General features: G+C 34.9%; 1 protein-coding gene across 1 annotated transcript in view; it reads right to left on the bottom strand.

Annotated features, from left to right (window-relative positions):
• The window catches only part of LOC132727303 (epithelial cell-transforming sequence 2 oncogene-like), a 55,259-nt gene that overhangs the window by 23,707 nt on the left and 14,298 nt on the right, over positions 1-17,254 (bottom strand). Inside the window, exon 9 of the mRNA XM_060712734.1 lies at positions 4,963-5,095. Coding sequence (XP_060568717.1) covers positions 4,963-5,095 — 133 coding nt within the window. The remainder of the gene's footprint in view (positions 1-4,962; positions 5,096-17,254) is intronic.

Raw genomic sequence — 17,254 nt, 5'->3', positions numbered from 1 at the left:
CTCAATGAGATCTATCTACCTACAATGTTTCATCTTGATATCTCTTATAGTTTTAGAGTTATGTTCCGGACAAAGTTCAAAGTGTTAAAATTAACAAAGGGCAATAACTCCAAAATTAGGACAAAAAGAGTTATTGTTCTTATGCACTGCACATCTACCCATTGAGATCTATTCACCTACAAAGTTTCATGTTGATATCTCTTATAGTTTTAGAGTTATGCCCCGGACAAGATTTTTCTATAAGGGGAGATAATTAAACAAGAGCTGTCACAGGAGACAGCAAAGCTCGACTGATAAAATACTGGAAGCAGTAAGGAGGACAAAACTATGAAAGAAAAATCAATTATGTATAATTATGTATTAAGTTATAGTAAAAAAATAACATTTGTTAAAATAAATTCCAAGATAAAGGGAAATAATTCTAGAAATAGTCACGCTAGAGTTATGAACCTTGTCACACAACATGTATGTAATGATAAGAAGTATATATTTGAAGTTTGAAGTAGATACCTTAAAAAGTAACAAAGTTATAATACTTCTTAAAGAAAATCCTAAGTTCAAAGAGAAATAAATCTGTAAAAATTACTTCAAGAGTTATGAACATTGTCACATAAAATATAATTGATTATTATAAGGAATAAGTATTTGAAGTTTGAGGTAGATACCTTTAAAACTAAAAAAGTTATAATAAAAAATAACATTTTTCTAGTAAAAAAATCTAAGTTGATGAGGAGATAATTCTTGCAATATTGGTGCTAGAGTTATGAACCTTGTCACATAAGATGTGGATGATGATAAGGTACATTTATTTGAAGTATGAAGTTGATCCCTTGAGAAATAAATAAGTTACAGTAAAAAATAATATTTTTTAAAGAAAATTCTAAGTTCAAGGGGAGATAAATCTGAAAATATTGGTGCTAAAGTTATGAACCTTGTCACATAAGATGAGGATGATGATAAGGTACATATATTTGAAGTATGAGGTTGATCCCTTAAGAAATAAAGAAGTAACAGTAAAAAGTAGTATTTTTTAAGGAAAATTCTAAGTTCAAGGGGAGATAAATCTGAAAATATTGGTGCTAGAGTTATGAACCTTGTCACATAAGATGGGGATGATGATAAGGTACATATATTTGAAGTATGAGGTTGATCCCTTAAGAAATAAAGAAGTAACAGTAAAAATTAGTATTTTTTAAGGAAAATTCTAAGTTTAGGGGGAGATAAATCTGAAAATATTGGTGCTAGAGTTATGAACCTTGTCACATAAGATGTGGTTGATGATAAGGAACATATATTTGAAGTTTGAAGTTGATACCTTAAGAAATGACAAAGTTATAGTGAAAAATATTTTACTGCACCAAAACTTTAATCTGAAATCTTGACACGGACGCCGACGCCGGGGTGAGTAGGACAGCTCTCCATATACTTCGTATAGTCGAGCTAAAAACTGGGCAAAATAGAGTTATGGTTCTTTGACACTGCACATCTACCCATTGAGATCTATTCACCTACAAAGTTTCATGTTGATATCTCTTATAGTTTTAGAGTTATGCCCCGGACAAGATTTTTCTATAAGGGGAGATAATTCAAAAATGAGGCTTAACAGAGTTATGGTTCTTTTGCACTGCACTTCTACTCAATGAGATCTATCTACCTACAATGTTTCATCTTGATATCTCTTATAGTTTTAGAGTTATGTTCCGGACAAAGTTCAAAGTGTTGAAATTAACAAAGGGCAATAACTCCAAAATTCGGACAAAAAGAGTTATTGTTCTTATGCACTGCACATCTACCCATTGAGATCTATTCACCTACAAAGTTTCATGTTGATATCTCTTATAGTTTTAGAGTTATGCCCCGGACAAGATTTTTCTATAAGGGGAGATAATTCAAAAACCGGGCAAAATAGAGTTATGGTTCTTTGACACTGCACTCCCCCTCAATGCCCTCTACCACTGTATGAAGTTTAAACAAATTATCTCCAAGGGTTTTCAAGTTATGCTCCGGACAAGAAAACGGACGGACAGACGGACGGACGGACAGACGGACAAGGCGCTGACTATATGCTCCCCCGAAATTTTTCGGGGAGCATAAAAAAACACCTTTTTATCAAAGGGCCATAACTCGGCCAAAAATCATTCAACCGGAAAACCCGTGCAATATGCGCAAGGACTTGAGCTACAGATCAATCCTGTAAAGTTTCATTGAAATTGCATTAGTGGTATAAGAGAAGTAGTCCGGACAAACTTTAAAAATAAAAATTATTAAAGGGCCATAACTCTGACAAAAATCATTGAACCGGAAAATTCTGACAATATGTACAACTAAACTTGGCACTGATGATTCCTGTAAAGTTTGGATGAAATTGAACCAGTAGTTTATGAGGAGTAGACCGGACAAGCTTTTGTGTATCTGGCAACACACGGAAAAAAACACCTTTTTATCAAAGGGCCATAACTCGGCAAAAAATCATTCAACCGGAAAAACCGTGCAATATGCGCAAGGACTTGAGCTACAGATCAATCCTGTAAAGTTTCATTGAAATTGCATTTGTGGTATAAGAGAAGTAGTCCGGACAAACTTTAAAAATAAAAATTATTAAAGGGCCATAACTCTGACAAAAATCATTGAACCGGAAAATTCTGACAATATGTACAACTAGACTTGGTACTGATGATTCCTGTAAAGTTTGGATGAAATTGCACCAGTAGTTTATGAGGAATAGTCCGGACAAGCTTTTGTGTATCTGGCAACACACAGAAAAAAACACCTTTTTATCAAAGAGCCATAACTCGGCCAAAAATCATTCAACCAGAAAACCCGTGCATATGCGCAAGGACTTGAGCTACAGATCAATCCTGTAAAGTTTCATTGAAATTGCATTTGTGGTATAAGAGAAGTAGTCCGGACAAACTTTAAAAATAACAAGAGGGCCATGATGGCCCTGAGGTCCCTCACCTGTATATAGCCCCCCCCCCCCCCCCCCCCATGCCAATGTTTACCCAAGGGCTTTTATTTGTTTATTTGAACAAACTTGGTAGACACCCATAAGAAGATGTTTCATGCTAAACATCTAAGTTCTAGCTCATTGGGTTTTTTAAAAGAAGATTTTTTAAGTTTTTACTATACACATATAGTTAAAAACAATGACATCCCTGAGGCAGGGCCAGTTTTGACCCCCAGGCTTTAATTTGTAGATATTTACTTATAGATGTTTCATGCTTAATATCTAAACTAAAGCTATTTGGGTTTTTTCAAGAAGATTTTTAAGTTTTTGCTATACACATATAAGGAAAATCAATGACCCCCGGGGCGGGGCCAGTTTTGACCCCAGGGCTTTTATTTGAACATACTTGGTAGACACCCATTAGAACATGTTTCATGCTAAATATCTTAGCTCTAGCTCTTTGGGTTCTTTAAAAGAAGATTTTTTAAGTTTTTACTATATGCATATAGGGAAAATCAATGACCCCCTGGGGCGGGGCCAATTTTGACCCCAGGGCTTTTATTTGAACAAACTTGGTAGCCATTCACAAGAAGATGTTTCATGCCAAATATCTAAGCTCTAGCTCTTACGGTTCTTTAAAAGAAGATTTTTTAAGTTTTTACTATATGCATATAGGGAAAATCAATGACCCCCTGGGGCGGGGCCAATTTTGACCCCAGGGCTTTTATTTGAACAAACTTGGTAGCCATTCACAAGAAGATGTTTCATGCCAAATATCTAAGCTCTAGCTCTTACTGGTCTTTAAAAGAAGATTTTTCAAGTTTTTACTATATGCATATAGGGAAAATCAATGACCCCCTGGGGTGGGGCCAATTTTGACCCCAGGGCTTTTATTTGAACAAATTTGGTAGACATTCACTAGAAGATGTTTCATGCCAAATATCTAAGCTCTAGCTCTTACGGTTCTTTAAAAGAAGATTTTTTAAGTTTTTACTATATGCATATAGGGAAAATCAATGACCCCCCAGGGCGGGGCCAATTTTGACCCCAGGGCTTTTATTTGAACATACTTGGTAGACACTCACTAGAAGATGTTTCATGCCAAATATCTTAGCTCTAGCTCTTTGGGTTCTTTAAAAGTAGATTTTTTCAAGTTTTTACTATATGCATATAGGGAAAATCAATGACCCCCTGGGGTGGGGCCAATTTTGACCCCAGGGCTTTTATTTGAACAAACTTGGTAGACATTCACTAGAAGATGTTTCATGCCAAATATCTAAGCTCTAGCTCTTACAGTTCTTTAAAAGAAGATTTTTAAGTTTTTACTATATGCATATAGGGAAAATCAATGACCCCCCTGGGCGGGGCCAATTTTGACCCCAGGGCTTTTATTTGAACAAACTTGGTAGACACTCTTTAGAAGATGTTTAATGCCAAATATCTAAGCTCTAGCTCTTATGGTTTTTTAAAAGAAGATATTTAAAGATTTTTCTTTCGGTTGCCATGGCAACCAGAGTTCTGCATGGAATTAAATTCTTTGAACAATTTTTAAAGGTGACCACCAAAGGAACATTCCTGTGAAGTTTGGATGAAATTGGCTCAGTGGTTTATGAGGAGATGTCATTTAAAGCAAAAGTTTACGGACGGACGACGGACGGACGGACGGACGACGGACGGACGCCGGACGAAAAGCGATCACAAAAGCTCACCCTGTCACTTTGTGACAGGTGAGCTAAAAATAATTAAAGGGCCATAACTCTGACAAAAATCATTGAACCGGAAAATGCTGACAATATGCACAACTAGACTTGGTACTGATCATTCCTGTAAAGTTTGGATGAAATTGCACCAGTAGTTTATGAGGAGTAGTCCGGACAAGTTTTGTGACGGACAGACAGACAGGCGGACAGACAGACAGACGGGAGAAGTGATCCCTATATGTCGCCACTACTCCGTAGAGGCGACACAAAAAGATATTGTAATTGTACTGAATGTATAACAAATAGAAAATATACCTCGCTAGCAGGTACTCTTGATGATATAAAGATGACCCTTGGATTTTGTGGACGTTCTGTACCCAGTAACGAGGCTCTTCTTGTCCCCTTTAATGTACCTGGGTATACAGACTGACTGCCAGCAAGGTTTGGTCTAAATATAAAGTATAGAAATTCATATGGTTATTCAACAATAACAGACCATCATTTATCACTAAATAATTGACAAATTTTAGGTAATATCATAGTAAATCCAAAGCTAATGTGACCTTCTTTGGATGGTTTTCAAACTACCTACTTTAAGAATATTATTGTTACAAGAAAGAGTGTTACCACTATCACATCATTATTTGGACAAACAATATTGTGTTTCACATGATTACTTTGGTTCGTAATCCTTAAATTTCATATTGCCTTTGGTGTTTGAAATGAGCTTAATATGTATGTTTTTTTCCAGAAATCCACTGGAAATGTTTAATCAGTATCAGGAAAAACCAAAAACAAGTCTTCAATATATTGTAACTAAGTGTCCGACATGTTATAAAACAAAAAATACTGGTTTGTAACAGCATAATTATCATAAATATATGACTTCAAGCTCAAACTCTTGACATTTTAACAACACATATAACTGCATATCAACTTGTTGTGTCAAAATATCAAAGTGAACAACATGGTTAATCCCTATCTCCCAAAAAAAGTTACCTTAAGGTTGTACTTTTTGATTATTTTAATTAGTGAGAGGAAATTCTTGAAAAGCCGTACAGTTATGGTCATGCTGAGAACATTCTTGTCATTGGACATAGATAAGGTGATGAAGAGAAAGTTTGCAAAAATATTTGCAAATTAATGTTTATTTTCAGTACAGTAATGATAAAGTTTTATTTAACTACTGTTAAAAGGAAGAATGAAGTGGTACCAGGAAAAGTATAACTAGTAACTCATATGTGATTTATTTATTTTGTTGTGGATGCACAAATGAAGACCATTTCCAATTCCCCCTTTGCCTTAGGCGTGGTGGATAAAGATAATGTGCTACTCCTTTCCATTTATACATGTATAACATATTTGTAAATGATCAGTCTTAAAAACAAGAGGGCCATGATGGCCCTGGATCGCTCCCCTGACCCATCAACCACATCCAAGCAATGTCTTAGACAAGCATCCTGGCCAAGTTTGATGACAATTGAGTCAAAAATGTGACCTCTAGTGTGTTAAAAAGGTTTTTCCATATTTGGGCAATGTGACCATGTTTTTGACCGGAGACAACCCATATTCAAACTTGACCTAGAAATCATCAAAACAACCTTCCTGACCAATTTCCAGAATATTTAAATCAAAACTGCAGCCACTAGAATGTTAACAAGATTTTTCTATTTTTAGCTCCAGTGACCTAGTTTTTGACCGCATATGACCCATTTTCAAACTTGACCTAGAAATCATCAAAACAACCTTCCTGACCAATTTCCAGAATATTTGGATCAAAACTGCAGCCAATAGAGTGTTAACAAGATTTTTCTATTTTTAGCTCCTGTGACCTAGTTTTTGACCATAGATGACCCATCTTAGAACTTGACCTAGAAATCATTAAAACAACCTTCCTGACAAATTTCCAGAATATTTGGATCAAAACTGCAGCCACTAGAGTGTTAACAAGCTTTTTCTACTTTTAGCTCCTGTGACCTAGTTTTTGACAGGAGATGACCCATCTTGGAACTTGACCTAGAAATCATCAAAACAACCTTGTTCACAAATTTCCAGAATATTTGGATCAAAACTGCAGCCACTAGAGTGTTAACAAGCTTTTTCTATTTTTAGCTCCTGTGACCTAGTTTTTGACCCCAGATAACCCATCTTCGAACTTGATCTGTATTTCAATGAGACAAACATTCTGACAAAGTTTAATGATGATCCAATCAAAACTGTGATTGCTAGACTGTTAACAACCCAATTGTTGACAACAAACGAGGCATGACGATGGACACCGGACATAGCCCCATCACTATACCTCACATTGACCACTTCGTGGTCAGGTGAGCTAAAAACACACAAAACAAGAGCTGTCCGTAAGACAGCGCGCTCGACTTTTTTATTGCTTGCCAATAAAAAAAGTTTTTGCAGTAAAAGGCAATACAAGAATCTCTGTATTTTTAAAGTGAACAATGGCCATGAGCATTAAGATATTTAGTGAAGAATTATTTTACTGAATTGTGCCAATCAAATAGGCGAGATAAAATGTGAAATATGCATATACTACTGATTTTAATTTCAAGTACAAAAAGAGAAAAATAACTAGTTGTTTGATACCCTTGAATATTACAGCAATGTTTATATGACATAATTTATGGTAAAGTGAACAAGTGGATAGGAAGAATTTTTTTAGATTTTTTAAGTTTTTTAGTGCTTGCCTATAATACAAAACATTGACAGTTAAGGGCCATAATTCAAATAAAATCTTTGACAGAATTACCTTCTCCTGGACATGTTTGGGGAATCATGATTGTAAACAAGTATTCCAACTTTCAAATTAATATCTCAAACAGTTCAGTCAAAAAGTGGACTGGTACTAAAAACTTAACCAAGATTCTAAGTCGATAAAAGGCCTTAATTTTTAAAACAAATCCTTACAGAGTTACCTTCTCTTGCGTACAGATGGGGGTAATGATGTGAAATAGCATTAAAAGTTTCAAAGCAATATCTCAAAGGGTTAAGGCAATAAGTGGATTTTACCCATATTCAATGTATTTTCTAAGTCAAAAAGGGGCATAATTCTGTCAAAAAACCTTGACAGAGTTATGTCCTCTTGTCTGTTGATGAAGGTCGTGATGGTAAACAAGTATGGTCAGTTTCAAAGCAATACCTCCAATGGTTTTGAAATAAAGTGAGGTGGTACAAAAAACTTAACCAAGCTCAATACACTTTCTAAGTCAAAAAAGGGCCATAATTCTGTCAAAAACCTTGACAGAGTTATGTACTCTTGTCTGTAGATGGAGGTTATGATGGTGAACAAGTATGGTAAGTTTCAAAGCCATACTTGTAATACTTCTGAAATAAAGTGGGGTGGTACGAAAAACTTAACCAAGGTGTGACGCCGACGCCGACGCCGACGCCGGGGCGAGTAGGATAGCTCCCCTTTTCATAGAAAAGTCGAGCTAAAAATCATTGAATCAATATACCATATCCTACATGTATTTATGTGACTAGGTTTATATTTTGTCTACTTTTTATATTCAATGATAACCGATTCTACAAAATTGAACAAAACTTTTGTTAAGTAAATGATTGAATCTACAAAAGAAAAAGTTGTTAGAAAGTTGAAAACACGAAGTGTGTTTCAAAATAACAAAAAATACTGTTTTATGCAAGGGATTTGACATTTAGTAAGAATTTTTCTTACAAATTATTATCCCTTGCACAAATACAATTCATGTAATACATATGTTAATTTTCTACTTCTTGTCTACATTAGAATAAATGCTTTAGTAAATAGTATGATTGACACAGGACCAAGAAATATATTGCCCTGATACATGACTAGATAAAGATGATTAATTTTACAATATCAAGTAGTCAAAATGTTGATAAAATAAATCTACAAGATATATAAACAAGTAATACAACAGATGGTTATCTTGATGGTTTGATTTAGGTCCACTGACATTTTAAATGTCATATAGAGACTACTGCGTTAATGAATGAGCAACATTTTTTAAATGTCAAATCCACAACTTCAGCATAAATTCAGGTACATGCAAGTACCAGGGTAGTACCATCATGGCCTCTCTAAGGGTAACTGAATGGCTCCATCACATTATAAAAATCAATGTCCCTAAATGTGACCAGACCGTCTTGACTGTGATTTCAATGTATTTTGTAAGAGTTTTAGTCATTGCCATGCACTTTGAACTTTATTGTTTGCATACTCTGTTTTGATCGGTTGATAGTAATTTCTTTGTATCACGTGCTGATTCGCAGGGTTTTCAGTGCCGCCTACGTTTTTCTGTGTAACATGTAGTTGAGATTGTTGTCTTGGTAAACTTTTGAAAGTTTGTCTTATTGTTATAAGGAAATATATCTTAGTATGTATATTTAGTATTTGTTGTATTACATGAGCTTCTGTTGAAATGAGTATTACATTCGTTTCTTTGTTTTCGGCGATATTTTAGACGTATATGTAATATTGCATATTTTGTGTACATGAAATTGAAATGGCATAATCTGGTAAATTAACTATTACTACTGTCACATATATTTCTTTTGTGCACAATACTTATTTTTAACTTACAGACTAAGCAGCACACACTGGAGAGAGAGAGTTTTATGCAGATGCAGTGTAATGTGATTGGTACCATATACTGGTGAGTGTACATGTTGTGGTTATGTTTGTACTATGTTTATGTTGAATACAGGTTTGACATGTGATTTATATGTATTAGGATTTGTGACATTTATGAAAGGTTAAGTATTAATGTATTTTGGCCACTAGCATTGGAGGAATCAATTGTATTACTCATACTATGATGATCTTGTTAAAATGTTGCTCATGTAATATGTATTTGTAATTCATTATTTTAATTATATAGTAATTGGTTGATGAAATGTATTTTTCAGGTCACTTGTTGTAACTGCAAGTAGCTGTCAACCATCATTTGTAATTGCTTGTGACAGATATGTAAATAAAGAAGAGAACTTAGAAGTGAACCCAACATCTTGGTTTTTATTTAATATATAATGCTTTATGTAAAAGCCCAAGAGTAACATTTGGCGCCCAACGTGGTATCATATGGATTTTATACAGTGTTTTTAGCTGCCTATAGAAAGATACAGTATGGAACTTAACATTTTTATCTGTACTTTATTGTGAAGAGCACTATTCTTTGTGCGTGGATTTATATATGTTCAACTATTATTCGTGAACATTGGAATTATTTTGGGTAGCAGTCATTTTGTGGACTTTTAACCCTTTGTCATTTGGATCAAAGGATGAGAGGACTTCATGCTGTAGTATTACTTATTGGTACGATCCGAGGAGAGAAGTAGACGGGGTCTTTACATGATGATACTCTTTATCGTTTGGATCAGAGGATACATGTTACAAGGATTCGCAGGAGGAGGATGTTAATTGTCACAGGATATCGCTTATCAGTGCTGGACATTGGGACATTTATTTAGTGATCAATTTGGAACTTTAAGCGCTAGTGGCCATTTAACATATATTCAAGGTTTAGTCTTTACCCAGGTCAATTTGTTACAGTTCTCAGGAGTGTGTGAGTACAACATTTATTTTCATACATAAATTGCAGTAATAGATTATATTTTTGTGTAAAGTATAGAAGTTTTCTTACTTAATTTCATTCTTTTGATATTTTTTCTCTATTAATCATTAAAGTGTTACTGCAGTTTTTGTTGAAAGGTAATACTGTGTGATATTGTAAAGATGTGAAAGATTTCACTGCACACTTTAATACTCTGTCTCTAAAAGCTTTTCTAATAGACTATCTGCAGTCTCTTAACATAAGTAAATCTATTTATCTTTTTCTTTATCTTCAGTCTTTTTAACAAAAGTAAAACTATCTAATTTGGTGAATATTGTGCCATTTCGATTTTTTCCTCTACAAAGTTTATAGGAAAAAGAAAACAGATATAAAAACATTCATTTCCATTTTTTGAAACATGTATATTCATTTCTAACAGAAGCACATGTGTTTGTTTTGATTCGATAAGTCACGTGGTTTTTGTTGACTCTTACATTAACTTTATATCGAGTCATTTTCTCTTGATTATATTGACAGTGGTTGCTCTGTGGTTTCTGACGATTTATTTGGTTGAATAATAATTTGTTTTTGGTAAATTGTCCGTGATTTTCATTCGCTGACTGTAAACAATATTTTGTTCGTATTTGGGACTATTTTCTTTAGCAGGTGCTCCGTTTTACTGTATTCTTCCGTCTTATGAATGCGTAATTAGCGCGCCAAAAATCTCTACAATTTCATTGGTTGTTACGGGTTGTGGGCTTTGACGTAATACATTTTCTTGCTAAATTTAGTTCATTACACACGGCATAGTCTCGTTGATTCACGTTTGCCCTTGTGTATGTCATTGACCTTTACATTGTTTACATTCTGACATTTTCGACGACAGGATTGAAATAGGTAAATATTTTGATAGTTTTTTGCGGCGCTTGTACTTGTAATAGATTTAGATAGTAATAATCTTTAGTGTTTATGTATATATTTAGGTACGAGGAGTAAATAGTGTTTATTGTTGATTGAAAATATGTGCAGTTAGTTGCACTTGGTTCTACTTTCGGTTTCGTTACTTTCATTTCGTCCAAAACATGTGACCTTGTTCTTCTGAAAGGTAGGTAACAGGGAATTTGTAACAATTATCAGTCGCTACTAAAACTGTGTCATGATTACAGATTGATATTGTGACAAAGTACTATTTAGTGTCCATATTGTTCAGAAGGCCTTTGTGATTTAAAAAAAAAAAAATTAAATATATATTTAAATAAATAAACAATTTAAAACAGCTGTTTTCAGTCATAGTTGAGCATCATAGATATATTTGACAGATGATTGCATAGTTTGTGGAGATATTGATTATTGTATTGTGATTTAAATAAATAGATGTAAAATAAATATAATATTTTCTTGATAAAATATATTGTCATCAAAGCTGAAATTTATTTCGGGTTATTGAATTGCACGTCCCTGTCATACTTTATATTGAAACATATTTGACCTTGAACTTTATTTGACCTTGAACCATACTTAACCCCGAACATTAAAGGTCAAACGGTAATAATTTAATTGATTGTGTGTGAAAATATAGTGTTTAGACCTGATTTCTGATTGACATTTTATTTGTTTTCATTAAAAAAAAAATAAATAAAAACTTAGGAAATTTTAAATTAATTTACTGTCAATTAAATAAAATTAAACAGATTGACATACTTTATTTTTTTATGTAAACATTATTATATTTTTTTTCTTTAGGCAATACACAGTTAGATATTAGTTTATTTGATATTGGAAACTTTTCATTTGTCATTGATTGATTAAATTACAATTTAATACAATTGACATTAAAGATTTTAAATTTTACTTTTTGATTGTTTACCTAGTGTGACAGTAACATACTGTTAATTAATTTACAATTTAACATCCGTATAGACAAGTAAATTAAAGACTATTTAAATTAAAGGTTTGAACTTGGATATGTATGATAATGGTTCTACTGCGGCTTAACGTTAAGTGATTGATGGTTTTACTATGTCTTAATATGGGTTAGATAATTCAAAGTACTGATGATCTGTGACTATAGTTCTACAATATAGTGTCCATATTATATATATGAGATTTTTTATTTGAGAATGTTCATATGATATAGTGTATTGATTGAAAAGTAATACTATTGTGAATTAAAGTGAATTACAGTGTAAATCACTGATTGACTATTGATTTCTGATATTTGTGAAGCAACAATTAGACATTGTGAATTGAATAGTGAATAGTTTTCATTATGACGACATTAAGTAGCATTGAGGAAGATCCCTACTCACCTGAGGAAGAGGAGAAAGATTTGGGAGAGGAAATAACTGCAGACGAAGCTAAATTGATTGAAGCTTTGAGGACTTTGAAAATTAAGCCCAAATTAGGATCAGCTACTGATTTAATGAAATTTATGAAATTGTTTGGTGATATTAAAGAGGATGATGATGATGAGCATACTGCTACTGCAACAGGACATCCTGAGCCAGCACCTAAGTCAGGAAAGTATCAATATCCACGTTTGTCAATATTTTTTGGTGAAGAAGGGAAAGGTGAAGTTACATGGGATAGTTTTAAATATGAGGTAGATGCGTATCGTTCTGATGGTATATTTAAGCAAGAACAGATATACATGGAATAAGACGGGCGTTGAAAGGGAGTGCCAGTGATAAGGTCAGGAGACTCGGACCAGATGCAACACTTGAAGAAGTTATGGATAAACTTGGAAAATGATTATGGCACAGTCGAGTCTAGAGAAAAGTGTGATGAGGAAGTTTTATTCAAGTAAACAAAAACAAGGAGAATCTGTTGAACAGTATGCTTCCCGGTTAGAAGAGCTTTTTTGATCAAGCCGTGAAATTGGGATCACTTAAAAGAACAGATACAGATATTTTGAAGGAAGTTTTACATAATGGACTTTAAAAGGATCTTAAACATATGACAGTATACCAAATGGATAAGATTAAGGACTTCAATGACTTTAAAAGAGAATTGAGGAAGATTGAATCTGACTTGAAGGATAGTGGCAGCCCTAAGGACATGAAGGAGAAGACATGTAAAGTGGCGGTGAATACAGAGTCCAATGAGATGACAGAAGTGAAGAAGTTGCTGCAGAAGTTGAATGATAGGATAGACTTATTAGAGAAGCAGAAAGAGGAAGGAGCAGTGGGAGGTGCAAATGTTCCGAGATATTGGATGAACAGCCGAGGTTATCATAGAGGAAGAGGGATGACAAGAGGCCGCGGATATGCTGGTAGAGGAAGTGGAACATATAATGGAGCATATAGAGGTACTGGAGCATATAGAGGTACTGGAGCATATAGAGGATCATACACAGGAAGTAGTAATCCAGGGGAATGCTATGTATGCAGGAAACCAGGACATTTAAGGAGAGATTGCCCAACTTTATTGAAAGACATCACCTGTTTCAAGTGTAACGAGAAAGGCCACCGACAACGAGATTGCCCAAAAGTGTAAGTGCCTCTGTTACAGGATCGAACTTTGGCACAGGTAAGTATAACGATCCAAAATTAGTAGGTGAAACCAACGAAGTTAAAATCTGTATTGAAGATACTCCAGTCACAGCCTTGCTTGATACAGGAAGTTGCGTAAGTGTAATATCAGAATCTTTTCAACAGGAATTTTTAACCGGTACATCAATTAAACCTATAAATGACATACTCAATATTGAATGCGCAGATGGAAACAGGTTACCATATTTGGGATACGTTGAAGTTAAATTGGATGTAGTAGAGGGATTACCTAAATCAAATTCACATCAATGCCTACTTCTAGTTACACCTGATACCAAGTATTCATCAAAAACTCCAGTAATTTTGGGAACCAATATTCTACAGGAGCTTCTTAAAGAATGTAAAGACAACTTTGGTGATCAATTTTTACAGAAGGCGGACTTGTTTACACCATGGTATTTGAGTTTTAGGGCAATAGTTATAAGAGAAAATGGACATAGGAGGAACAAGAATAGATTGGCCATAGTTAGGAGTGCAGCATTACAGAAGATTATTTTGAAACCAAATGAGACTTTAGAAGTCAAAGGTTATACAGATAAGGAGATTGATTATCCTTCTACAACTGCTATTCTTCAGGAAACTCCGCTTAGTACCATATCATCGAATATAGACATCAATCCTGCTGTAGTTCAATATTGTTATCACAATAATGGAGAAATGAAGATTAATGTGTCAAACTTGACTACACATACTTTGACCATACCTCCAAGGGCAAGTAATTTGTGAACTGCAACCAGTGACTGTGGCAGAAGAGGTCTTTGACAAGATAGAAGATGATCAAAAAGTCAGATGACATTATTAACGAATTTGAACATAGACGACAACACATACTTGATGACGACCAGATTAAGCAGTTAAAGAAGTTACTTACAAGGCACAAGGACATATTTTCTACCAGTGATACTGACATTGGATTATGCAACAAAGTAAAACATCGCATTGAATTATTGAATAGTATTCCTTTCAAACAACGACATAGAAGAATACCGCCAAACATGTTGGAAGAGGTGCGCCAACACATAGAACAACTTTTAGCTGGAGGTATAATTAGACCATCAAAGTCACCTTGGACGTCTAATGTGGTTTTAGTTAGAAAGCGAAATGGCAAGTTACGTTTATGTGTTGATTTTCGAATGCTGAATGATCGTTCTGTGAAAGATAGCTACGCCTTACCAAGAATAGAGGAAATTTTCGACTGTCTACATAAAGAACGCACAGGATTTACAGTTGGGTCAATTGGTTTTTTCGAGTATAACCGTATGCCGTTCGGGTTGACAAATGCCCCTGCTACTTATCAGCGTTTAATGGAGGAATGTCTACAAGGTCTTAATACTAGGATATGTCTCATATACTTGGACGATTTAATAATATTTTCAGAAACATTTGAGGAACATCTCGAACGATTGGACATTATCATGAAGCGCTTGAAGGACTGTAATTTGAAGTTGGCTCCAGAGAAGTGTTTCTTCTTTAAACCCAAGGTAAATTTTTTAGGACATGTCGTCAGTGGAGCTGGTATAGAGACGGATCCAGAAAAGATTAATAAGGTACAAAAATGGCCAATTCCATCCAACTCCGATGAAATTACGATCATTTCTTGCCTTTGCTGGGTATTATAGGAGATTCATCCGTGACTTTTAGCAAGTTAATTAGACCTCTGTCAGAATTGCTGCCGCCTACATCCACCAAGAAGGGACATAAGCGATTGAAAGTGGAATGGAAGTGGACTGAAGTGGAACAGCAAGTCTTTGATAATCTCAAGAAGATACTGTCATCCCCACCAATATTGGCCTATCCTGATTTCAGCAAGCCTTTTGAAGTTCACACAGATGCATCGACCAAAGCGTTAGGAGCCATATTGTACCAGGAACAAGAAGGTGTTAAGGGTGATTGCTTATGCCAGCAGGGCTTGTACCAAGGCTGAACAGAACTACAGTGCTTTCAAACTTGAATACTTAGCATTGAAATGGGGCCATCACAGACAAGTTTAAAGATTACCTGAGTGGAAAAACATTTCACAGTTTTAACCGACAATAATCCTTTGACACATATATTAACCAGCGCAAAAATTAGATGCCACAGGTCAACGCGAATGGGCTTCCCAACTAGGACAATTTTCATTTGATATCAAGTATCGAGCAGGGATTAAGAAATGCAGACGCGGATGGCATGAGTCGATATCCACACGAGAAGTTATTGGAGGGAGCTGAAGAATGTATTCGAATAGACGACAAAACTGTGAAGGCTATATGCAGTTGTATTGTAATATCACCATTTATTGAGATGTTGCCTGTAGCTACGTTAAGCATATTGGAAACAATTGATGTTAATGATGAGAGTCAAGTATTGGCACAGAAGGAAATTTTTGAGATTCGAAGAAGTCAACGACAGGACCCATTGATAGAGAGATGGAGAAAAGCGGTAATTGATAGGACAGTACTAAATACTTATATGACAAAGGACGACTTGACCATGAAGAAGCAATTTCAGAAGCTTAAGATGAGAAGAGGAATTTTATTTAGGAATGTCAAGGATGAGGACAGAGAGGTGGAACAGTTGGTGTTACCACAATGTTTTAAAGAGGAGGTACTACGTGGTCTCCATAGTGAGGTTGGTCATCCGGGGCGAGAAAGAACTCTTCGTCTTGTGAGAGAACGTTTTTATTGGCCAGGAATGTCGACTGATATAGACCAGTATGTGACGAAATGTGATCGATGTTTGCGTAGGAAGTCATCTGTTCATAGTAGAGCACCTCTTGTTAACGTCAACACAACTTATCCATTAGAGCTAGTATGCTTCGATTATTTAACTTTGGAGCCTTCAAAAGGTGGAATAGGAAATATATTAGTTGTCACTGACCATTATACAAAGTTTGCTGTAGCCATCCCAACTAAAAATCAGACAGCCAGAACTACTGCTGAAGCCTTCTACAATAATTTTATTATACCATATGGAATTCCAACCCGCCTTCATTCGGACCAAGGGGCAAATTTTGAGAGTGAACTTATTCGAGAACTTTGTAACATCATGAACATCAAGAAGAGCCATACAACACCATATCACCCGCAAGGTAATTCGGGCCCAGAGCGATTTAACAGGACGCTTTTGGACATGCTTGGTACGTTGGAGCCACATCAAAAGAGAGATTGGAAGAAATACATAAATCCTCTAGTTTATGCTTACAATTGTATTCCACATGAAAGTCTAGGAATTTCACCTTACGAAATCATGTTTCTTAGAAGACCAAAACTTCCAGTTGATTTAACATTTGAAAAGGCTACTGAAAAGGAAATAAACAGCAAAGAGGCAAAGGATTACATTATTGAAATGAAGGATAGGATTAGAAGAACACAAAAGATAGTTAAAGAGCATTTGGACAGGTCAAAAATAAAACAGAAGAAGTATTATGACAAGAAGGCGAAAGCTGCAAAGATAACGGTTGGTGACTTGGTATTGGTAAAGAAGCTCGCATTTGATGGAAAGCATAAGATAGATGATAAGTTTGAA

The sequence above is a fragment of the Ruditapes philippinarum genome, unplaced genomic scaffold (assembly GCF_026571515.1).
Source record: "Ruditapes philippinarum isolate M1 unplaced genomic scaffold, ASM2657151v2 ctg862_1_1_1_1, whole genome shotgun sequence".
NCBI classification, from domain to species: domain Eukaryota; kingdom Metazoa; phylum Mollusca; class Bivalvia; order Venerida; family Veneridae; genus Ruditapes; species Ruditapes philippinarum.
This window is presented reverse-complemented; position numbering and strand designations above follow the sequence as displayed.